The 23,885-nt window shown below is 48.4% G+C and overlaps 10 protein-coding genes across 10 annotated transcripts; 6 read left to right on the forward strand and 4 right to left on the reverse strand.

The window, feature by feature from the left end:
* Window positions 1-634: 634 nt before the first annotated feature.
* On the forward strand, window positions 635-1,988 carry FPOAC1_008292 (uncharacterized protein; the record flags this gene model as incomplete). Its single annotated transcript, XM_044852737.1, has 3 exons — window positions 635-718; window positions 777-1,666; window positions 1,718-1,988. The coding sequence occupies 3 exons, from the start codon at window positions 635-637 to the stop codon at window positions 1,986-1,988; spliced, it is 1,245 nt and encodes a 414-aa protein (XP_044705407.1).
* A 285-nt stretch (window positions 1,989-2,273) lies between these two features.
* Window positions 2,274-2,676, reverse strand: FPOAC1_008293 (uncharacterized protein; the record flags this gene model as incomplete). The annotated part of the gene is made up of 2 exons (XM_044852738.1): window positions 2,274-2,507; window positions 2,578-2,676. 2 exons carry the CDS (start codon window positions 2,674-2,676, stop codon window positions 2,274-2,276), a joined length of 333 nt encoding a protein of 110 aa, XP_044705408.1.
* A 1,056-nt stretch (window positions 2,677-3,732) lies between these two features.
* FPOAC1_008294 (uncharacterized protein) lies at window positions 3,733-5,088 on the reverse strand (the record flags this gene model as incomplete). The annotated part of the gene is made up of 2 exons (XM_044852739.1): window positions 3,733-4,444; window positions 4,505-5,088. The coding sequence occupies 2 exons, from the start codon at window positions 5,086-5,088 to the stop codon at window positions 3,733-3,735; spliced, it is 1,296 nt and encodes a 431-aa protein (XP_044705409.1).
* An 864-nt stretch (window positions 5,089-5,952) lies between these two features.
* On the forward strand, window positions 5,953-6,360 carry FPOAC1_008295 (uncharacterized protein; the record flags this gene model as incomplete). The annotated part of the gene is made up of 1 exon (XM_044852740.1): window positions 5,953-6,360. One exon carries the CDS (start codon window positions 5,953-5,955, stop codon window positions 6,358-6,360), a length of 408 nt encoding a protein of 135 aa, XP_044705410.1.
* Window positions 6,361-6,477: 117 nt separating this feature from the next.
* Window positions 6,478-7,806, reverse strand: FPOAC1_008296 (uncharacterized protein; the record flags this gene model as incomplete). Its single annotated transcript, XM_044852741.1, has 7 exons — window positions 6,478-6,489; window positions 6,539-6,635; window positions 6,708-6,736; window positions 6,795-7,356; window positions 7,407-7,553; window positions 7,609-7,663; window positions 7,743-7,806. The coding sequence occupies 7 exons, from the start codon at window positions 7,804-7,806 to the stop codon at window positions 6,478-6,480; spliced, it is 966 nt and encodes a 321-aa protein (XP_044705411.1).
* A 3,862-nt stretch (window positions 7,807-11,668) lies between these two features.
* FPOAC1_008297 (uncharacterized protein) lies at window positions 11,669-12,627 on the forward strand (the record flags this gene model as incomplete). Its single annotated transcript, XM_044852742.1, has 3 exons — window positions 11,669-12,490; window positions 12,538-12,563; window positions 12,618-12,627. The coding sequence occupies 3 exons, from the start codon at window positions 11,669-11,671 to the stop codon at window positions 12,625-12,627; spliced, it is 858 nt and encodes a 285-aa protein (XP_044705412.1).
* A 1,045-nt stretch (window positions 12,628-13,672) lies between these two features.
* On the reverse strand, window positions 13,673-17,220 carry FPOAC1_008298 (uncharacterized protein; the record flags this gene model as incomplete). Its single annotated transcript, XM_044852743.1, has 5 exons — window positions 13,673-15,299; window positions 15,407-15,720; window positions 15,774-15,984; window positions 16,037-16,332; window positions 17,113-17,220. 5 exons carry the CDS (start codon window positions 17,218-17,220, stop codon window positions 13,673-13,675), a joined length of 2,556 nt encoding a protein of 851 aa, XP_044705413.1.
* A 62-nt stretch (window positions 17,221-17,282) lies between these two features.
* FPOAC1_008299 (uncharacterized protein) lies at window positions 17,283-18,498 on the forward strand (the record flags this gene model as incomplete). The annotated part of the gene is made up of 4 exons (XM_044852744.1): window positions 17,283-17,383; window positions 17,458-18,005; window positions 18,058-18,295; window positions 18,354-18,498. 4 exons carry the CDS (start codon window positions 17,283-17,285, stop codon window positions 18,496-18,498), a joined length of 1,032 nt encoding a protein of 343 aa, XP_044705414.1.
* A 643-nt stretch (window positions 18,499-19,141) lies between these two features.
* RPL29 (60S ribosomal protein L29) lies at window positions 19,142-19,517 on the forward strand (the record flags this gene model as incomplete). Its single annotated transcript, XM_044852745.1, has 4 exons — window positions 19,142-19,148; window positions 19,210-19,261; window positions 19,313-19,415; window positions 19,482-19,517. 4 exons carry the CDS (start codon window positions 19,142-19,144, stop codon window positions 19,515-19,517), a joined length of 198 nt encoding a protein of 65 aa, XP_044705415.1.
* Window positions 19,518-20,909: 1,392 nt separating this feature from the next.
* VTS1 (Flap-structured DNA-binding and RNA-binding protein) lies at window positions 20,910-22,874 on the forward strand (the record flags this gene model as incomplete). Its single annotated transcript, XM_044852746.1, has 3 exons — window positions 20,910-21,420; window positions 21,470-22,792; window positions 22,846-22,874. 3 exons carry the CDS (start codon window positions 20,910-20,912, stop codon window positions 22,872-22,874), a joined length of 1,863 nt encoding a protein of 620 aa, XP_044705416.1.
* Between the last annotated feature and the right edge of the window lie 1,011 nt (window positions 22,875-23,885).

The raw sequence follows: 23,885 nt of genomic DNA on the forward strand, positions 1-23,885 counted from the left end.
GTGACAAACTGCGCTGACCTTGGTACTTAGAGTTAGGTAGGGTCATTTGACTTTCTCGAGACACCGTTTCTTTTGGTACTGAACCCAACCACCAACGCTCGAACTTGTAAAAAAGCAAACCACAGCAGGCCAATACTGATGAATGCATATCTAACCATTCGTACATACCCTTTCGTCAGGTCTAGTGGCTGGGATCTCGTTGCGACCCGCATGAATGCACCCCTCCATCCTTAGATCCACTTCAGATCGGAGGATAATTGTACATAACAACCTGAGAACGTCTCGAGGCAGCATATTACGCGTTGAACACTGTAGGTGGAGCAGTTTATTGATGCACGTGCGTGGGCATGCCAGTTAGTGAGGCGACACCTCCGCGTTCGAACTTTGGACTACCTACCTAGGTACCTAGGTTAGTAGTTAGCTGCTGAACCCTGCATACTGCACTAGGTAGCAGGACACCGCCGATACGTATCCGTGCCTCTGCTCCGCCTTTGAGCTTATCAGCTCTTTGTTCCAGACCGTTATCAGGGCCGGTCTTCTCTGCCGTCTCATCATCCATCTCCCATCATCCCTCTGGATTCGACCAGTATCAAACACTTGAAGTAAGCTGTCGTCAACCAGCTGCTACTTCACCATGGCGTCCAAAAGCCTTATTCCGTTTCTTGTAGCTATGATGCTGCTCACAGGTGTTTGCAACACCTTGTTGACCAAGTATCAGGTATGACGGCATGGGCATTGTCGCATCTACTATTCTAGCTGACACAACTTGCTTTTAGGACAACCAATGCGTTCGCAATTGCGATCCCGATGACAATCCGAGAAAGCGCGCCTTCTTTAACCAGCCAGTGCTCCAGACAGCGCAGATGTTCATCGGTGAGATGGGCTGCTGGTTGGTTGTTGGAATCATGGCACTCTGGCGTCGATTCAAGGGTTCTGCCCCAGAACAGCAAGGTTACCAAGCTGTAAACACCGAAGAAGGCGTTGATCGCACAGCTGAGCCTGAAGCAAACGATCGTACCAAACTCTTGCATACCGGTCCATCCGTTCTGAGAGGGTACCGAGTTACCCTCCTTGCTCTGCCCGCTATCTGCGATATCTGCGGTACTACATTGATGAACGCTGGACTTCTTATGGTGGCTGCATCTATCTATCAAATGACCCGAGGCGCCCTGGTCCTCTTTGTCGGCCTTTTCAGTGTCGTCTTTCTCAAGCGACACCTACATCTCTTCCAATGGCTCTCGCTTGTTGGTGTCGTTCTTGGAGTCGCAGTTGTGGGACTGGCTGGTGCCATTTGGCCTGATGAGAAGCCTGAGGGTTCTATTGGAACACCGGAAGAAGACTCTCTGGCTGAAGATGGCTTATCGGATGCTGCCAGAGCTATCGTCGGCGTTCTTCTTATTGCAGGTGCTCAAATCTTTACGGCTACACAGTTTGTCCTTGAGGAATGGCTTCTTGAACGATCTTCAATTGAACCTCTCAGAGTAGTTGGATGGGAGGGTATCTTCGGCTTCAGCTTCACTCTGTTGGGCATGCTCATCCTGCATGCAGCAATAGGCTCGACTGATGCTGGCCGATACGGGTATTTTGACATCGTAGAAGGCTGGCGCCAAATGACTGAGAACAAACAAGTCCTGCTCTCTAGTTTCCTCATCATGATCAGCATTGGGTAAGTCTCCACGATCATCAATGAGTAGTCAAATGCTAATCCAAACAACAGTGGCTTCAATTTCTTTGGTTTGTCCGTAACTCGAAGTGTCAGCGCAACCTCCAGGTCCACCATCGATACTTGCAGGACCTTGTTCATCTGGGTTGTCTCTCTAGGCTTGGGTTGGGAGACTTTCAAGTGGCTCCAGATCCTCGGTTTTGCTCTGCTTGTTTATTTCACCTTTCTTTTCAACGGTATTGTCCAGCCTCCTTTCGAGTTCTTGAAGGTCCCCGACGAGGAGATTGAGGAGCTCTTGCCCGAAGAGCCAATCGAGCATCGTTAGACGAATGCATCTCCTACCGTCCCGCCGGAATCAACAATATCAGTTTGGATTTGAGAGTATACCTGCTTAGAATGGCGTCAATGTATTGGGTGCTGCATATGTTTAGAAGTCTTGTTGTATTGAAATATTGAAATTTCCCAAAGTCAACACAAAATGCATGCCTTTTCTGATCATGAAGTCTTAACACCAATACCGTAGCCTACCAAATTAATCCAACGCCCTTACACATGTCCAAAAACGCCAAGTTCAATAGAGAGTAGCTTCCGATAATGCCATCCTTCCTTATCAGGTAACATTGCAAAGCAACTCTGCTTCAAGAATGAATTTGCCCTCCTTGTATTTCTCCGACGATTCGTAGGCTTTGTCGTATTTCCACCCGACAGTTTCCTTGCACTGGCGGCAGGTGATATCGCGGACAACGTGTCGGCCAGTCGTCATATTACGTTCGTTTGGAGGGCCCGTCTCGATGTTAACGACACTGTGGAAGAGATAGGCTTTACCGTGCTGCCCGCGGAAGTTCTAATGCTGATATTAACGAGCATGATCATTTGAAGCAACACATAGACGTGTAGAAACCGGGGGCACATACTCGACTAATGATATCCTCATGGTTGGCAAGGTGCGCCTTACATGTCTTGCAGCCATAAATCTTGTTGCTGCTGAGGTAGGTGTTGTAAGCCAGCCCCATGACGAGGGGCCGTATGGCAAAACAAGAACGGTTTTGGTTTTGGGGATTTGGAAGCAAGACAGCTATTGTGATGCCTTGTGAATTTGGGTGCTGATAGCAGCTATATCGTTGGACAGTTGTAAGAGTGAAGATGGATTAGTAGTGAAGCGGAGTGTCTGATGTTGCGTGTGGGTTACCCAGTGGCCTAGTATTGGTTAGCAACTAAATACAGTAGGTAGAAGGAACCTGGGGGGTAAGGCGGGAACCCGCCTAACTCTGAACTGGCACGTCATGAGGCCGGAGTCAGAGGTAGTCTAGGTGCTACCCACCTGGTCAAGGTGGCCGCGTTTGTTATTGGAACGTACCCGCAGTGTAACCGACAAGTCCTAGATCAGTGGAGTCCGTACTTTGTACGTCGTGTCAGAGAAGTACGAAACACAGATAATGGAGACCTGGTAGTTTAGTCAAATATTGCTTAGGTTGTTTTAAGGAAGAAGAAATGGAATTTAGCAGTAGAGCAGCGCTTCTGCTGTGTGAGAACGAGGTTGGTTCTTTGAACTCGACCATGTTTTAAGTTGGAGGAGAAAGTCAGTGTTAGACTTCGAAAATCGTGTATTATAACCAACCACCAAATACACACAGATAAAAACAGGCTCCACGCTCACATCAAGCAATGAAGGAACAATTTGAGATGATTAATTTCACTTTCTTGGTGGCACTTATACTACCTGTCTTTGATGGTTTTTACAAATCTTATTTGGGTGTGTAGTATGTGCTAAGTCAAGCCGTGACAAGTCTCAACGACGATGGCTGCGATAATAAAAAGTCACACATGACACCTTGTAAGCCACTGATGGATGGATGTTACAGTATCACCACTGGTGTTTCATTTGAGGGGTAAAAACACAATGCACATCTCTCCGATAGAGGCTGTTCATTATCTTTGTTAGGTATTATCCAATTGACACAACGCCTGCTGCCTGCCTGTTGCTCTATAAACGAACGAGGCGTACACAAAAACAAAGCGGCCGAACTATGGTCCATCCGTACGCCTGAAAGCACGTAATTGATACTCTCTCATTTTTTATCCTTTCTCTTCTTCTTCTTGGCCTCTTCGGCAACCAAGTCTTTGTCCTTGATGTTGTTGTAGTGCCATACACCGCGTTCCCGGTCTTCCTGTAACATCTTTTGATCCTCTTGGCTGATGGGAACGCCTTCAATACCTTTTACTTTCTTCCCCTCAATAAACATAATAATTCCTCCGATGGCGGCAACGATACAAGCGAGTGCGACAAAGAGGCCTGTGGACCAACTGGGACGATCGTAACGGTTCAATCCCCACATAAACCCAGACAGGACGCACTGCAGGAAGGTGTTCCATACCATCAACCATATGACAGCATCCAATCTTGTAATGGCAGTTGGTGGAGCCCGGACTCCTGTCAACGGAGCATCGGGGATTTTCTCTGGGGGGAACGGGCAGGCGAGCGATGAGTTGAGATCGGGCGACGAGGAGATATTATGGGGCCCGATCTGAGGGTCAAGTTGATCAGATCCTGGAAGACGGAACCATCCTCGATGAATGCCTGCCAAGCGCCGAAGGGCAACTTCCTTTTTCTGGATGCGATACTGAAGGAGGAAATGTAAATCGCGAAAGCGCCAAGGGGCGAGTCCAAAACCTGTGACACAAAAGAGAGCATTAAGGATCTGAGAATCCACCTCTATCCATTTGCGTCTAGGCGAGTTGATATCGTTGCATGTAGGAACACACATTGCTGGCGAAGCATTGCTAATAAACTGGTCAGAATGGTTGCCATGGTCAAAACAGGAGATTATACCAGGTACTTACCAAAGCAACAAGAAGAGCATGCCGCCCCAGGCTACAACGTTGAGGCCATAGAGAGTGACAAGAAAACCTGTAGGCGTTATGACATAGTGCCCAAACGCGATCAGGCCGAGTTTTGTTGACTGTCCAAATGAATGTTTTGGTGGAAAGTGATACCCATTGTCGAAAGGAGCCGCAGCTGCTGGCTCCCCAGTAAGGTTTCGTCTAGGATGTGCTTCACTTGTATTTGCTTTTTCCTCGGGCGCCTCTTCGTTGACGGTGGGAAAGGTGTTCTGCCTAGACGTGCTGCCGGGAGATTGGCCTGCTTGCATCGGTATCGAGGGCTCTGAAGTCCTGCGCGTCACTGTTTGTCGGGAGAAGATTGAGGATGCAATGGTTCCTGTGGCAGCCATAAAACCTTCCGGAGGACCGGAAACTTCGAAGCTTTGCGAAACTCTTCGCAGGCGACCGCTTAAAGATGAAGATGCTGCTGGACGGTTGTGAATATTGGATGAATCGGTGTCGGCATTGGTAGGTGATGCATTGTCAAAACTGGGAAACGGCTCGGTATCTGTTCCATTAGAGGAAGGTTGCCCAGAAGTGGCCATTGTGGCGAGGCAGCCTTGGCGGTCTCGTATTAGGCAGCTGCTGTTATTGAATGACGATTGTTGATATTGGGGTACAGCTGTTGAGGTTCAATGCATGAAGGCGTCAAATTATGTGATGTTGATTATTGGACAATATATAAGGAGGAAACGGAATGCTGTCACGGTCCACATTTGATGAGAGGACGGTGGGACTGGGCCATTTATCAAGATCTTACCGCAGTCTAAAAAAGGCACTAGGTAACTCCGGGGAGATTCGAATTTTACAGTACCGTACATACTATGTATAGGTATCTTCGGTTACAATACGCGCATCTAACTAAGTACCGAAGATGCTGGTGGATAACGTTCGTTCAGCTATCGGTACACATACGAAAGTTAAAAGCCATGAGCTTACAGTGAGAGAAGCATCTCATTCGTCCATGTCAGGGCTATAACACAAAGTCGTCCCTAGGTCAACTTTTAGGGGACCTTCCTAGATAGCTGCTACATATCTCTGGGTAAGCTCTCCACCTAACAAAGATGGTTATCCACTTGCAACACCAGCCGATATCCATTAAAAATAAAAAAGCTAATTTTTACTTCGGCACGAGGTCTAGAATCTGCAATCATCCCTCTCTTCCCCTCTCGTCAGCATTGCTACAGTGCGGCCGGTCGGAAATCATCGCCAACTTGTGGCCTCTCATTAGACCCTGGGACTGTCTGATTGTTTTACGGCACCGCCACACTTCGCCCTCATACGCGTGTACCACTTCCGCGTTTACATACAATACTGGGACTAGGCCCTGATCCATACGGAGTAACATCTTTTGATGCTCGTCTCCCTTGGCAATCCTTACGCGGCCATATAAAACGTCATCGATCAACATGGATTCGCGACGTAATCCGATAGCAGACGTGACTTCAACAGTCCTATACAACCTGCAATATCAACATGATTGGGTCTCCCTCGACGTTCATGAAACAACAGCTTACCGGCCTTTAATCAGAGGTTTGCCACCACGCCGACTCTACATCCATCCTGACGACCAGATTGCTGCCCTGGAACGTGAGAAGACTACAGGCGAACCCTTGGATCAGACTCCGGAGCTCGAATGGGTGCTAGCAGTGCACCCTGAGGAGAAATGGTCCATCAAAGCGTTTTCCAAAGTCTTTGATTCCATCGAGCATAAAGGCCCACGAGAGAAGCGCATTGTACTAGCAACAGTGCATAATGACTCAACGGTTGTTTATTATTTGATGCACGAGGGCATGGTCAAGCCCCGACAAAACTAATAACCGATATGGTCCATCTCTACTCGGTTATCCTACAGCGTAAAAACCACTTTTTGCGTCTTACGCTGCTCAAAGAGACTATATCCTTCGGGAGCTTGCGCGAGCGGCATCTTGTGGTCAAACAAGAAACTATCATGACAGTCAGTTGCGGGTATTGGTTTAAAAGCTTTTGAAGTACTTGCCCGATCTTATCCTGCTTCTGCTCCAGCAAATGGAGAGCTTCGTTGAAAACGCTGCGTACTGGACAGCGACCCATTTGTAACCGAATGTTTTTCCTGCAACAAGGTCAGCTAGTCGGTCTTTCGCGTTGGTACGAGCATACGGGGCCAGCTCGGCGGGCTACATACGTATATGCGTCGTCGCCTGTCCATGGAATCTACATAGATGATCGTTAGCTTTCCCCGTCTCAAGTTTCTCCTACACTTTTATCTGACCTCCTTGTTGTGGACACCGATGCTGCTGATGGCTCCAAATGGTCGCACAATATCAAAAGCTGTTCTCAGAGCTGGTGCTTGTCCAACAACTTCAACGACCATGTCAGCGCCTCGACCTTCTGTTACCTCCCGTATTCTGGCTTCAAGTCCTGCTCTGTCAGTCTCGAAATTGAGAGGCTCTGCGCCAAGTTTGCGAGCTTGCTCCAGGCGGCTGTCAACACTATCGATCGCAAAGAGGTAACGAGGCTTGAAATGAGTGGCTGCCAAGATGGCGCAGAGCCCAACAGGGCCACAGCCTACAACGACCATCGTAGCTTCCTGGATGTTCTGCGAAGGCACAAGCTCCATAGCACTCTTGACACCGTAAAATCCAGTGGGGAAGATGTCCGCCATGAGTAAGAGAGCTTCGTCTGATATAGTTTCGGGAGCCTTGACAGCAGTCCCGTCGGCCATGGGAATTCGGACGTATTCAGCCTGTCCCCCGTCAAGTGTTTCACAGCCAAACAGCTGGCTCTCGACACAACGGGCGGAGCATCCGTTATTACAGAAGAAGCAATTACCACTACATTGTTCAGTATGGCATTGAGTCCGAGGACACGAGGAGGAACACACCAAGAAGCTGTGAACGGGGCGACGACCTTGTCACCGATGTTGATGGTTTTCACATCTGAACCAACTTGAACAACTGTCCCAGTAAACTCATGGCCCATGATGAACCCGGTGTCCGACGGCTGGTGGCCACGATAAATGTGAAGCTCGCTGTGGCCATTGGTTAGAAGATGAAATAAACTATCGGGGAGGCCGAGTTTCTTACGATCCGCACAATCCCGCGGCATGAACTTTGACAATGATATCTCTGCCATCACGAACTTGTATCGTCAGCTGTGGTACTCACAACAAACATTGGAAGCATGGTGGCATCAGAACTAGGCAACCCAAACGACTCACTCTGGGGTACAGGTCGATCCTGGACCGAGATCTTGTACAGGCCGTCAAAAACGACGGCCTTCATAGTTGACGGCAGGGACATGGCTCTTGTGGGATACAATTACTAGCATGGGGTTTCACGTCAACGATTGTGGACAGAGTTTTATGAATTGCATTCTGTATAGGTAGTCAGTGTGGGGTTGAATCAGTTTCGTCATCGGCATAAGATGGTTGATTTGTCGCATTGTGGTGGAGAATCACAATGTTCGCTACGGGCCGAGGTTCAGGTCAAGGTATACTGTTCGTAGCAATTGAAAACGTGCACGAAGACATACAGAGTACAGATTTAGCAAGATATCATCAGACATGATGGTTTCGAACAACCAACATTGACTATCGTAAACTCTCACTTATAATTCATAAACGAATTTGATGGGCACTGATGAATTCGGTTCCATGGTAGGAGCTGCCGTGGGGCAACTGGGTAGTGCCGGATCCTGCACAAAATGAGGCTGGGGGCATATAAATGTATCCAAACATCACAAGACTCGGTGGTGTAGTGTAATGCATGTTTTGCTGGTGATATTTGTGTATCATTCGCTGGGGTTTGATAGCGGCAGCTATCTTGTGTCTCTACATCACCCAATTGGTAGGTCTGCTATTACCTACAGCAGCAGGTAGGATTTATTCGAGTCAGTTCACGCTTCGCGAGCAAGTCCAAGCTTGGTCTAAAAGACCCGGACCACCTAAAATAGGGTTAGACAAAAGATATGGGTGTGTTTGATAGACAAAAAAAACCACATGATTGGTCATCTTGAACGTCGTCAACTGACGGTTCCGCTCAGATTAAATGGAGTGTTGAAGGTAATTAGTTGAATGTAACTGTGACAGATTTGCTGCGTCATTTACTACCTGCGTCGTGGATTCTGCGAGATTTCTAGAACAAAAACAAGAGTCTACCTAGCACCTAACTACTCCTTGTTGTGCTTGACTGTAATCAGCTGATTGCCATTTATCTCATACATGACTTACCTACCATATAAAATGCACATCTGCCTGTATTAATTACCACACTTTAACCATAAGATCGAACTTATCCATTGCCTGATTGATGTCAGGCAATCAATCAATCAGCTACCGCGGCCGGCAAAGCAGAAAGCGGTCGCTTTTTAGCCAGGGTCCATGAGACCAGACTCAGAGCCGCTTTATGTGGGTAGATTGTGGAGCGTCCAATGATGAAGCACAACGGTCCTTTCTGGACTCAACTCATCTCAACAGCATGGTCGGTATTCGGACAGTATAGCGATATGATGATCACACCGTGAAGAAATACCCCACAAGGGGCTCTTTTTGAGCTTATCCACTACCTCTATCCACTTCCCCTCGTCCTAGGCGGGGCTTGGCTCTGGGGTCAGCCAGTTAAATTGAAAATACCGTGACGGGACAGTCCGTTGTGGTTGAGTGCGCGAGATTTGTCGGGCAGGTGTCAGACGAGGCGGCTCTTTTTGGCTCGGCAGAGATCATCACCGCCTAAATACAGCACCAACAGCAGACAGAAATGTCAGGGTTCTGTTTTGCCAGGTTTAGTATCTTGTCTTTCCCCATCAACTCAACTAGACAAGAGGCAGAAAGACGACAACGTACTTCGTAACCACTGATCTTGCCAGAAGACAGGAACAAATGACGGGCAGATAAGTTAGCAATGCGCAAAATAAATTGCCCACTTGGACTGGCGCTGATGCACCACACACATGTCGATACGGCAGTGGATGTTGAAGCTTAGGTAGACGGGTGACCCAGTGGAGAATTGAAGAGGGGAAGGGGAGGCCTCGGTGGGTGCATCCCGGGCATCCTGGGGTTCACAAGTCAGTAGAAATTGTCCTGCCCTGCTCTGAGAAACAAGCACGCTTCATGCTTGTAGGTATAGTCAATTGTTATTTACAGTAGTATCTACAGTATTTACACTTGTTTCCGAGTCCAGGTAATTTCATATCAAAATCTACCTAGGAATACAAAGGTCTGTCTGTACAGAGTGAGGCTCGTTCCATGGCACCGAGCGGCGTCCAATCCACAATCACAATCCATTACATATCAAGGGTCAGTCAGTTAGGTGCATTGTCACACAACCCAACTTTTTATCCATGTCGGCCAAGCGCGGAGAAAGATCTCGCTAGAAACACACTACTGTGCTTGAATTAACCTAATGGCGCACAAGGTCAGCCGCCTGCGCTATCAGGGACAGAACACAGTCTCCAGATACCGACCGCATTTTGCTGTCACTGAATCATCGAAACTATTGAGCGCATAATTCGGAAGAGAATCATACACAGAAAGACTCTACAAAGTATGCACCCCTGATGGAAATAAGATGACTACATTTCCACTTTCAAATACACGGTAATTACCACACACCACTCAATAGGCCACGAACAGACAACTCACTTAATATTACCTACTAAACTTACCTACGTATGTACGTACATACAGTACCAATGTTAATATGTAGCTCGCAACGCAAAAGAAGAACAGCAGAGCCCCATCTGGGGCCCCTGGTTATCTGTCGGCCTACCACATGTAACAGATACCTACCTAGTGCCTACGGATATGTTCAACCTGCTAGCGTACCTGGTCAACAAGGGCCGAATATTTACCACCAAGTTGCTTTTTACCCCATCCCCATCTTTGTTTCCACCTTTCCCCATGGCCCATTGCTCTTATGGTCCATGGCCATGGTCCATGTTGACGGGCATCTCAGAATCCTTCTAACCCTCCCAGGACCCCAGCCCCGCGAGTCCCTGGGTTTCCCTCTCCCCCCCATTTCCTAATTCAAGTATCGACCCGTGGCGTAGTCACTGGCACTGTACACAAGGTACTCTGCCAATTTTTCCATGGTAGGCACAGAGGTACCTACCATTTTCTGATTCTGTGTCCCTACTGCCTGGATCCCCGTAACCTGGTGTCAACAAGTGGAGGCATATTCCCACTGGATACTCGGTAGGAAGGAACAGTGCAGTAGAAATGCACGGCAGGTACATCCTACCTACCATCCATCCGTTCGATGCCTGCCTCCTGCCCAGTCCCAGTCCCAGTAGTTAGGTAGGTATAGTAGGAAAGTAGAAAGATAGGTAGGTAGGGCCAGCCAAGAATCCATACCGTTCTCATTTCAAATCTATCCACTCCCCCACGATTTTTCGATTCACTTCATGTTCCGCATCCCATCCGCACTCTTCCTACTCCGAATACCACCAACTGCTGTCTGCTGTACATCTACGCCTCAGCTCCGACCTCAAGGTAACCTTGCCAATCAAAAGGTACCTCTTGCTACAATACCATCCTTCTCATTCGGTCTTACTGGTCACACCCTTGACACAAACGACGACTGAACATCATCTCCGCTTCTTCTCTCTGATATCGCGCACACACTACCTCGTTTGAACGACTACCAAAAGCAACAAAGTCAAAATCCCTCCAAGTAACGCGGTATTTCCACGGGCCATATATAGGCACGCTCTTTCGCATTCAGCTTCAAGACTCAAAGTTCAACGCACTTGCGCACCCGACCTGTGCTCACGGCCATTCTCAATATTGTCCCTTACCTGGATGAATACAGTGTAGAGATCTTAACCATTCTTGTCGCCGCCTTGGATGGCCATTCGAAGCTTCATATCGAGAAGCAAGCATTAGTATACGAAATATTGTTGGCAGATTGTCTATTTGGAGTCGCGCGTATATACTCCGTGCCTGGCTCAACCCCAATCCGACCGGTACCTCTTTCGCATACTCCGTCTGTTCAAACTTGTCTTTGGTAGCGCGGATTATTTTTTCCAAGTTTTATCACAAATATTCACACCAGCGCGTGATCAGCGAACGATCAAGAAAAGGCCCGGGACGCTTCAACCTCACGGGGGGCCATGGCGAGTTGAGCAACCGCCGTCAACGCGACAACGATGACCACAGCTACGCAGCAACAGCAGCACCCACCACCACAACCTCATCTTGGTTTCATTGTCGACACATACGATCCAGATGATGTGGTTCCTCGAGGGAGTCCCCTCATGGCCCCGCTTCGTCCCAAGCTAGAGCCGTCTCCAAGTCCTCCTCCAGACATACCTGCAACTCAAGTCAGTCTTAGTGCTTCCTGTATCGGCGGTCGCGGCAAGTCTAATCGCCACAAGGTTCGTCCAACTTCTGGGGACGCCGTCTTAGTCGCTTATCTCGACAATGGACGTGACCCTGAAATCGCTCGCGCAGCCGGTCGCGAAAGTCTTCCATGCGATGAAGAATCGCCTGACGAAGAAGCTCAAGATAGGCCCGTAAATGGGAATGTCATGAGCGAGCCGTCGCTTCAGCACCTCGCCGCAGGCGCATTAAAAGCTGCTTCAATAGCTACGGCGCCATCCACCCTCGTAGCCACGGTGCCCAAAACGATACCTGACATATCGATACCAACCGGTCAGCTTTCAATTCATGACGACCCTCCAGTTACTAGCCTACCTACATCGCGATATGTTTCCACCAACAGAGTCACATCACCACTAATCCATTCACCCAGCGGACCCTTGCCACCACTACATGGAGTTCGTGCGCCAGTCGGCGAATCCAAGGAGGCGCTGCCCTCACAGTCTCTTCCATCTCTGCGTTCCACTTTTGGAGAGATCAGAGATCTGGCGCCCGAACATTTGTCTGAACAGGAACTCGGGCGTGTTCCTTCAGGGCCATCCTCGACTTTCCCTGCCTCGCCGGCTGGAAACATTGGGCATCGCTTCAGTGTAAGCAACCTCTCGTCTTCACCTTGTTCACCACCCGAAGGTTACAGAACACTTTCTCCTCATTCTGCTCCAAGTGCGAGTATTCACTACTATACAACAAATGGCACTCATCCTCGTGCCCCAACAGAATACAGTAGTAGTAATGCTGGCGAGACTCCGAACACCGATCATTCTGTTTCTACGCCTGCCACTTCTACCTCGATCACAGATCGCATGAGTATCGATGGTATCACACATCCACAGCATATGTCTGGCTCCTATACATGCACAGTTCCGGGATGCAATGCTGCGGCATTTCAGACTCAGTATCTCCTTAATTCCCATATGAATGTGCATTCGTCAGCGCGGCCGCATTATTGTCCGGTAAAGGGGTGTCCAAGAAGTGAAGGAGGCAAGGGTTTTAAACGCAAGAATGAAATGATAAGACATGGCTTGGTTCATGACTCTCCAGGATATGTGTGCCCTTATTGCCCTGATAGGGAACATAAATATCCACGACCGGATAATTTACAACGGTATGTTACCTTGCAAGTCCAAGTAGGGATTTTATTGTATCTCCGGAGAACTCTGAGCTTCAATATTGACTATGGTATCCATAGACACGTTCGTGTTCATCACCCAGATAAAGACAAGGACGATCCACAACTACGAGACGTACTAGCTCAACGACCAGACGGACCCAATCGTGGTCGGAGAAGACGCGGACCACCCTCATGAGCATTTTCAGCACGACTAGTAACTTATTCTCGGTTTTGGTTGTCGATGGATGAGGAACGATTTTACGACAACGCTATGAGGCGCAACCTTTATTATGGAGTTATTTGAACAAGTGCCTACCGAGTGATAGGTGGGGGGGAAGGGGGGCTCCTTTGAGTCTCACATCTGTTCCCAAAAGCTTTTGGTCCAGCAGCGTGAGGCTGAGCGAGAACAGAATAGGCGTTCAGGATTTTGGATACCCACGGTTGGGTCAATTTCGTTTGTCATCTTTATATTTTCTCTCCTACGGGAGTGTACCATTCATGCAGGAATGGCGTTGGCTAGCGATAGCGTTTATTATGTTCAATTCTTGATATGCAGCACATGATACCCTTATCATCGTCTTGTCACTTTCGCGTCTTTGTATTTCAACGAGTATATACGTGTGTTGGCTTCCTCGTGTGAACTGGGGCATTTGCGAGCTGTCTATAAGAGTGCCCAAGACCCAACATTGACGGGTCCGTCACTGTGGATTTCTATTTCAATGCACTCTCCCAGTTGAGATATGCCCATGCTCTCAACCACCAACCACATACCTTCACGTTGTATCCTTGCAGGCTCCATGTCCAACTCCGGGGTTCGTACAATAGTTTTGAGCTCCTCGTACTCGCCATCACCTGATGTTGCGATCGTGGTTCGCTCTGGGTCCCAACCATGAGCCACTGAAACTCGGACCATGAGAGTGGATGAGGACCGGTTGCTGGGATCCAGGCCGGGGCTGCAGACGCTTCGCGCAGTGATGCTGATCCGAGTTAACCAAGACGCTGAAATCTGTGCCCGTCGGACTTCTGCTCCATCCGAAAGTTTAAAGGGGGTGAGTGTCTTGCGCAATCTTCCCGCAGCATCAGCGGGGACGGGCTGTATAGTCACATCTGTCATGGATGAGATGCGAAGGAAAAATTCGGCAAGCTGTCCTGCTTCAAAGGTCGAGCATACCAGAGTGTACACTCCAGCATCGACGTGTGGGATGTTTGCCACTGCGCAGCCTCTCCGATATTCTCCAGATGAACCTGCTAGATCGCGAACCTTGAGCGTCTGAACTCGCTTGCCCTGAGACCAGACTAAGTCAATGTGCACGTGGACATCCTGCATACTGGTTGAAATTAATATGGAAAGAGGGCCTGCTTGAGCAAGCGACAATTTGTACTGCGGGTTAAGAGTGTATGTTGTACAGGCTGCGCTACCCCCTGCAGACCTTCTGGTCCACGATCCAGTGATTTCTTTCACGAGCGTCATTTCATCTTCGGCCTCCTTGACTGCAAGTTGGCCTTGCGACAGAAAGGAGAGGGTCAAGGTGTAGTCCGGCAGCGGAAACTCGTGCTGGTCAATAACAACGGTATATCGTTTGTTTGGGCTCATGTCAAACCGTGCAAGGGTTTGTGGCGAATCGACATAAGGTCCACGGTAAAGATCGCCATCGCTGACTTGCACCCTATAGCCATTGTTGTCAAATATAAGGATGCTCATGTACCCAAGCTGCCCTGAGACGGCTGCCATTGTGTCATTCCTGTTGCGAGAGATTTCGAGCTCGGCATCTACAAAGTGCCTGCTTACGAGGATCCAGACAGGTCCACCGGTGGGTGACTGCAGCGAGTATTGCGGATTTCGTACCAAGGATAAAGATAGCTCTGGAGTTGGTATATGCCAGGTGAAGTGGTGGTCCTGCCGGTGGGGGAAGAGCGATGGGTTCCAGTTGAGATACATGGACTCAAAGTGCTGGAGGACATCTTCGAGAGTCATCCAAAATGAGCCAGCAACGGTGGGTGCGACTCTGTTTCTAGCGTCTGTTGTTTGTGGTGCCAACTCAGTCTCAGAAAGTTTTGAAATACCTCCTTTCCAGACTGGACCATCACACCAAGGATTCTTGACCAGCAACGTTCGGCTGCCATCTACAACCTCGAGGTCCATGATAGCATAGTCGTGTTCGCCAATTAAACCAACAAGGTCCTCTTCTTCATCTGAGATTCTTCCAGTGCCCAGTGTGACGACAACATTCTCGGAATCATGACCATTCTTTATCCGTGTCCACAGTTCGTTGATGTCCAGATCCTCCCTATACAAGCAATTGAAAGGTGAGTCCAAGTTGTAGGATTATGGCGAAACAGGGGGGTAAAAGGGACTTGAGATTGTTTGACTCCAATAACAAATATGAGCGCTCACCTTTGAAGAAATATCTGTTCAGGGATCCAGCCGGTGAGTACCCACAAGTCTGTGCCAGAATTACTCCCTGGAAAGTCATAACCACCCCTTACTTTGAGGTAGGCTTTCTCTAGAAGTGCCGGCCAGATCAGCTGAGGGTTCAGTCGGTCAACGACGTAGAGAGTGCGGTCAGTGATAGACGAAGGAAGCCGCTCATCGATGACGACACGGCGAAAGCATCCGTTGAAGTACAGTTTCAGCACGTATCTGCCTGAAGCAGAAACTTTGGGTATCCCTCTTGCTTTATCGAACGGGTACAAAATGGACGATAGAACCTGATCATTTATGTTAATAAACTAGACAAGATTAGGCCGGGTGAAGATTTTACCGAGTGTCGACCGGTCAAGATGCGCATGGCAGCGCATAGGCTGGCGACGACTGAACAATCGGTTGTCACGTCCTGAACAAGATCACAGCCTCGGCTGGAGTTCATCAAAGCATCATCATCCGGGTCGAGATCTGGATGAAGGTCTCGTGGCCGCTTCCACCCACCAAAGGTAGCATCCTGCCTAGGTGACAATGTAAAAGTAGCATTGTCGCTGTGCCAAAGTCAGCGATTGATTCGATATCAGTGTGAGCATTTCGTCTTACGTGAAAGGTCCCTCGCCTGGAGGAAGTTCAAAGTCCTTGCTTGAAGGTTCGTTTGACCACGGAGGAAAGAGGTTGCCATGAAGGCGTGAGGTTCGTAGCAGGACATTGGGCGTTTGTGTGAGATGGGCCTTGAGCTTTTCTGCCTCAGCAATGAGTTGTTGACATTTCTGCCGCAAACGAGTGGCGTCCTTCTTGGTATGAGCTTCTCCAGCAGCTCTCATATACAACTCAGCGGCCTGTACAGTGTAATCGAGGGCCGCTTGGCCACTCGATGTTCGAATAAGAGACTCAGTGGCCTACGGTATAGGGTTAGTGAAATCAATCGATGAAGTCATATGAGGCCGTCTCAATACAGAGGAGACACAACTAATGACGGCAGAATATGGTGTAAATGAATTGACTTGCCTGAGCTCTCTTCTCCATCGCCGTTCTACTGTAACATGACCTCTTAATTCAAGGTAAGTTTAATTCTCATCCGTCTGTTGAGTTGACAACCAAACACTCATGTTCACTAACCCCGCGGTGGGGGCTGAAATGATGGCAGTGCTACGTCTGTCGCATTCTCCACTTGTATGATCTCTCAAATCAAGGTTGATGATGAATCGAGTCAGGTACAGAGAGTAGGATAGAGTATCAACACTGGCTAATTACTTGTGATATGTCCATTGAACAGTATTTTTCCAGCTTGGAAGACTGAACTAGGTAATTATAGCTGTTACTTGATATGCTGAATGGGAAACCTCTCTAAAAAGCAATCGCCAGTGTGAGAATGGTCAAGTTAGACAAAGACAGCAGCCGCATGGAGATGAGGAAAACATGGGTTGTTTCCACTTCTATATATACTATGCATATTGAAATGCTTAATGTAATATTGCAACCATTTGATAAACGTCATAATGGACCTTTCCACGTGCAGAGACAGCCAACTATGTAATAATAGGTAGATAAAGTAAATAGGAGGTAGTATTTGGAGTTCCGGGTAGGTAAACTGAGACTAACCGAGGTAGGTGCCGTGTCCCCCGAGTCAAATCACAGGCGGGGATTCAGGGAATCTGCCGAGACCGGTGGACTCGAACCTCGGCCCTGAACCGGTCGCAGGCCCGTTCAATCTTTTGATAACGGTATGATGCCCTGTTCGGGCTCATGTAAAGGTCACGTCCGACCTTGCGACAAGACAACAGCATAGTCAGATCTTGGCCATAGTCTGTCTTTCCTTGCTCTTCAAGAACTTGACAATCATCACATTATGGCTGCGCAATCGAAGCCTGAGATTTCCCCTTGGGGTCGCGCAGTGGCTGGCGCTACAGGCGCTGTCCTGGCCAACGCGCTGGTCTATCCTCTTGACATGTAAGTCATCGTCTTCTGAACTTATCTCGTATTCCCTGCTCGGTAGTTGCGCATGCTAAACAAAACAAATAAAGAGTCAAGACTCGTCTCCAGGTTCAAATTAAACCAGATCCTAGCAAAGGCCCTTCCCCGACTGACGAACCACACTACACCTCGACATGGGATGCCATCACGCGAATTGTTGCCGATGATGGCATGAAAGGTCTTTACGCTGGCATGGGCGGTTCTTTGATCGGAGTTGCGTCAACCAACTTCGCCTACTTCTACTGGTACACCATTGTCAGAACTCTGTATCTCAAAACACGCAAGGGAAGCGCGAACCCTTCTACCGTCGTGGAGCTGAGCTTGGGCGCTATCGCAGGAGCTATTGCCCAGGTCTTTACAATCCCCGTCGCAGTAGTTACCACGCGCCAGCAAACAGCCAGCAAGTCTGACCGCAAGGGTCTTATTGCCACAGCCCGGGAGGTTATTGATGGCCCAGATGGTGTATCGGGTCTCTGGCGAGGTCTCAAGGCCAGTCTGGTTCTTGTTGTGAACCCTGCCATTACTTACGGCGCGTACGAACGGCTAAAGGAAGTAATGTTCCCTGGCAAGACCAGTTTGAGACCAAGCGAGGCATTCTGTGAGTCTGCAATCTGGAGCTGCTATCATAACTATACTAACCGTGACGGCAGTGTTGGGTGCTATGTCTAAAGCACTTGCGACCATCGCCACTCAGCCTTTGATCGTGGCCAAGGTTGGCCTCCAATCAAAGCCACCCCCGGCTCGTAATGGCAAACCCTTTACCAGTTTCGTTGAAGTTATGAAGTTCATCATAGAACATGAGGGCATGCTGGGTTTGTTCAAAGGCATTGGGCCACAGATTCTCAAGGGACTTCTCGTCCAGGGTATTCTGATGACAGCAAAGGAGAGGTAAGACGATTTGATTTCCGCAGAGAAGTTACCGTTGCTGACATGTTTCCGTTCCTAGGGTCGAGCTGATGTTCATTCTTCTGATTCGATATATCAAATCCATTCACCTCCGCAAACTCAGCCGTACTGCCGAGAAGACTGCCACAGCAGCAGCAGCAGCAGCAGCTCACAGCGTTGCGGCGAAACCGGTGACAAGCACTTAGATTAGGGCAACAGCTGGTGAAGACTAGGTAATCACGACCAACGGGGTCAATGTTTGAGGGGAAGGTTTTTTTTTTTTGCAAATGTGGGAATAGAAACGGATAGGTAGGTGTTTTTTGCTTGCATATTTCTCCAGTAATTAGCGTTGAATTATTTACTGTGACCTTAGTAATGATTGTGAGCCATGTTGAGGCAGTCCTACCTACCTACCTAGTACCTAGAATTATAGGGTTTCTCTACCAAATATGAACAGAAGCCATGCAATCGTTGCTCTCCACACTGCCCATTCTCATAAAGTGTAGCACTACAGTCCTTACCATATAATATCTCTGTTTGATAGCCGGCTTACACAGCCCTGCATTGGCAGGGTCACTGAGCAGTGAATTACCTACATCTAGGTATATGCAAGTTGAGCCGCTTTGAATAAAACAGTCATTGTATCCGTAGCCCCTCATAAGTTGATCGAGTGATACCTTACCAGTACGTATCGTCGAGAAAAGTGGACTCTAACCACGTGATACTGCCGAATTAGGCCTGGCCCATTTGGGCACTCCTTCCCCTCTAGGGCTTCCTCACGCACATTTTACCTTTCTCCTCGCAACTTCGTGATCCGTCTCCGTCGACACAGGGAATCAATCAGCAGCAATGGCGAGTACGTGGGAGCCTCAGAAAATAACGAGAATAAGATGTAGAGGTCACTGACATTGTCGCAGAGTCAAAGAACAGCTCCCAGCACAACCAGTCGCGCAAGGCGCACCGGAACGGGTATTTATCTCGAAATTTATTAACAACGGGCGATCGCTAACTCGCGCGTAGAATCAAGAAGCCCAAGACTTCCCGTTACCCTTCTCTTAAGGGTACCGACCCCAAGTTCCGACGAAACCACCGACATGCTCTTCACGGCAACATGAAGGCTCTGGTACGCCCGCACCTCCGATTGAAAACGATACCACGAATTTGAACAGCTGGCTAACAACTCAAACAGAAGGAGGCTAAGGAGGGCAAGCGCGAGACTGTCTAAGCACTCGGCAAAGGAATATTGAGGCGTCAATTTGGAGCATTCGCATTGCTCGGTTACGGCATACACACGATAGAACCTGCGCAAATGAACGATGGAAATACCATACGATTGGCCCGACCAAAAAAAGGTGGTGGATGTCGATACGTACGTCTCGGCGAATGATGCTGTGACAGTCCCGAGTAAAGCATGTTGCTTGGCTATCCAGGAACATGAGGTAGAATACCGAAAACTACTGCCTGAACTCCAAGCTGCAATTCCCCGTTCCACAAGTACATGTGTTGATGAAGTATTGCCCGCATTTGTGCTGTTCCTGCGTCATAACACATGGTGATTCGTTGGATTTGATTGAGCAATGTGATGTCTTCCGTATTACTGGTGCGCGGCAGAAAGATTTGGTGTTGGTTTTCTCACAAGTCTGTGTTATTACAAGAGCCACAGCGTAAAGACTTGTCGATACTATTTCTTGGTTCCCTAACACCGTAATGATAAGTGTTGCTGATCAGCACGAGGTAGATTAGCACGTCAATATTTGCTTGTTAGATGATTGCATGGAACTTCGGAAAACCACTTGTACCCAGCATGTAGTAGTATGTAAATGCTTACAGACAACGAACGGCCACTACTTGGTCAACCGCATCTTGATTAAATTATTCCATGTCATTGTAACCACATGCTTCCCCATCCTACGACGCTTTTGCCACTTATAAACATAAACTCGCAAGCGCCTCAGGCAACTGTGTATTATCGATATAAATCCGATCATAAAGACAAGGATTAATGGCCTTTTTCCCATCTGATAGGCCTGTGGGCCCTTTACGGTGGGTGGACCCAATTGGGTAAGCCCAGGGGCTGAGGCCTTCGCTGTGAAGAGAGGAACACGAATCCTAACTTTTGCTCACGACCATCCCATTGTCCTTTGACGAGTTTATCGCTAAAGGACGACGGTCCGTTATTTCATACAACGGCGGGATTTAATCAGGATCACTGTGGCCTGCCTGGAAGCAGACTTCGTCCTTTCTTTGCCCACCCACCAAGGTACTTACTATACCTTCGGTATCATTTGTATGCTCGGTACGACTCGACTCTCCTTCCCACCCCTCCCGCGGTTGCGTCTCCAGGCCGTCCCATCAGACGGAATGGGATCATCTCTGATCTCTCCATTCAATCTCAATTTAAGAATGCTCTCTAACAATTCTGCAGCGCTGTTCATCGTCTGGCTACCTAATGTTCTAAATTTCTTGCCTTGCTTGAAGTCTAAGCTCCTTTGAGGTCAGCCGGTCACTGCAGGAGTCGAGAGACGATTCTTGTCACCTTTTGCTTGCCACCATCATATTCCGTGCGCTTTGCCCTTACAACCTTACTATACTTTAACCCACCCCGATAATGCACAACATGTCTGGAAACCACGTCATAGGAAACAGGAACAGCACACCTGAGGCTAACAACACCTCGACCTTGCGACCGCCTTCTTCGAGAGCTGTTGGATCCGGCCACTCACTTCGCGCCTCGGCCGACATGGCATCCCTCTCTGGCCCTTCCCCGTCCAGCCGCATTCGACCGTCTTCAGACTTCTACGGTCAGGCTCAGCAGAATCTTGGCCCGAACAATGCCGAGTCAGACTCTCAGGACAAGATTGCCCAGCAATGGATTGCCGACATCGATCAGTACGAGACGACACTGGAGGAAATGGCTGCTGCGACTCTCGATCAGGATTTCAAGGACGAGCTCAGTGCCATCGAGCAATGGTTCCGTGTCCTGAGCGAGGCCGAGCGTACTGCTGCCCTGTATGCTTTGCTGCAGCAGACGACCCAAGTCCAAATTCGCTTCTTCATCCAGGTACTCCAACAGATGGGCAAGAACCATCCGCTGTCAGGGGTTCTCTCTCCTGCTAGTTTCGACAAAGGTATGAAAGGTACCAAAACGAACTTGCCTCATGTCTAACACAGCCGCAGATCCCATGTCCAACCGTCTTAGTGATGCTATGAACAAACTGAATGTCGACTCAGCCCGCAACTCCATGGCGCGCAGCTCCGTCATTGCCCCATCGACCAAGAGACACTCCGGACTCGATCCCACAACCATCAGCGCCATGTTTCCCGACGCCGCAGCTGCTATCGCGACCGAGAAGGCCAAATTCACCCAGCAGACCGGAAACCCACCTTCATCGAACCGTAACAGCATCGCTCTAGATCACCGATCATCCATGGCTGCCCCTTCCATCAGTGCGCCTCAGGATAGTCGTGATGCCGGACCTTCTGGTCCCTCGCCTTGGAACAGTGGTGGGAATGGAGACAGCTCTGCGAAAGCATCAGCGGGCCAGACGCCAATGGGTCAATTCGTGCAGCCGACACCATCAGGTGGTCTTCGATCACCCCGTCCCCCCCAACTGTCAAGCAACAGTACGATCCAGCAAACAACGCTCAATGCTCCCGAGAAAACCCCTGCAGATCTGCCTCTGCTGTCACCCTACAACGCTGGTAGTGGTAACTGGGCTTCCATGGTCAACACACCAATGACAAGTACTTTCAATGCAGCTGCCACTGGGGGCAACCAAGCTGACATGGTTGCTAATGCCACAGCCATGAAGCTTGCGGCCCTGTCGACGGTTAACAACCGGTTCGCGCTTGATGATGTACGAAAGTATCGTCGTGCTAGATCCAATGATGGTCAACCTGGCAACGGCCAGAACCCTGTACCTACTGGTCCCCAGCCTAGCATGGGTATCCCGAATGCTAATGTAGTCATGATTAATGAGCACGGACAAGTACTCAGCCGGGAACAGATCATGGCCCTTCAAGCACAGCAGACCCTGGGTTTGGGTGGCCAACGTTCTCGTCCTAGTTCTCCTGGACTCGCCATGCAGCCTGGACTTGCTCACATGGCCCCTTTCGCCTCACCGCAAAACAATGGCTTTCTCAGCGCATACGATGGATCATCGCCACTGTTGAGCGCTGGCATGCAATCTGTCAACATGGGCAGCCTTGGTATGGGTGGTCATGAGGGTTATCTGTCGGACCATTCTGACATGAACCGTGGAAGGTCCCCTCGCGGACGTCGCGGTAGCTCGAAGCCTCCGGAAGATCCTACCGACCCAACCCTTCTACAGGACATCCCTAGCTGGTTGCGAAGCCTTCGTCTCCACAAATACACGGACAACCTTAAGGACATGAAATGGACGGATCTCATTGAGCTGGATGACAAGGCCCTAGAGGAGCGTGGTGTGAACGCTCTTGGTGCGCGCCGAAAGATGCTCAAGGTCTTTGAGCAGGTCAAGGGTAGGCTTTCGATATAATCCATTGTCTAACAACATATACTAACGTTTTTGCAGAAGCAAAGGCCGAAGGAAAACTGAGCTAGAAACACCGTGACCGGGCATGCACGCATAGAGACCTTCAAAAGTGGATTGTGGGGTGGTTTGTTTTCTTTCAGATGGTGCTGCATTTCCTTCGAGTTCTTGAAATGTTCGTCTTTGTTGTCCAGGGAGATGAACGTCAACCTACGCAACCCAGAATTATAGTCGAGCGCGAGAACGAAAGGTTATCGCGACGTGATGAGTTGATAGTAACGTCTTGTGTCTTATTTGCAATAAACTGTTTATACTTATTTCAGTATTCACTACAAACTTCCATGAGCTTGAAGATGTTACAAAATCCTAGTCTAGATTATCTGCACTCCTGTTTCACAATGTACACGTAAACCCTTATCCTGAGCGTATGGTCAATCGGCTTACGCAACGAAATTTTGAGCAACTTGGTACCTGGGCATATATTCTACTGGGGCTCTAAAGCAAAAAGCTAATATGGGGGGATGTGTTGAGATATTGAGGGCGGCTCATTCAATCTAAGAAGAGATATGAGCTTAACAATAATATATACCCCGCAAGCACGACAGTATGTGAGTAACAGTAGGTACTTAGGTCAGAAAAGCTACAAGGGTTAACATCAGCACCAAACCTTATCTCGGAACATAAGTTCTAAACAGACGGCCCTCAGGAGGTCTATTTCCCGCATGTCCGGATGTGCGTATAAAATACGTAACTTTTGCATATCTAGATATATATATAGGCCATATATACCAATTTTACTTCTATATATACTCTTTTTTATTAATATATACTTAATTTATTTAATTTAATATATAAATAGTATTAATTTAACTTAATTTATTATTATTTTAATAGTAATAGCTTTAATTAATTTTAATTTTATTTATTAAAGTATTTTTTATTCTCTTAGTATTAATATTATTATAATACTTATATAATAATATAATAACTTTTTTAATAATATTTTCTTACTTAAAGATATATTTAATAATTAAAAGAAGCTATTTTAAGCTATTAATAAATAGGCTTTTTATAAAGGCTAT

This window comes from Fusarium poae, chromosome 3, assembly GCF_019609905.1.
Source record: "Fusarium poae strain DAOMC 252244 chromosome 3, whole genome shotgun sequence".
Taxonomy (NCBI): domain Eukaryota; kingdom Fungi; phylum Ascomycota; class Sordariomycetes; order Hypocreales; family Nectriaceae; genus Fusarium; species Fusarium poae.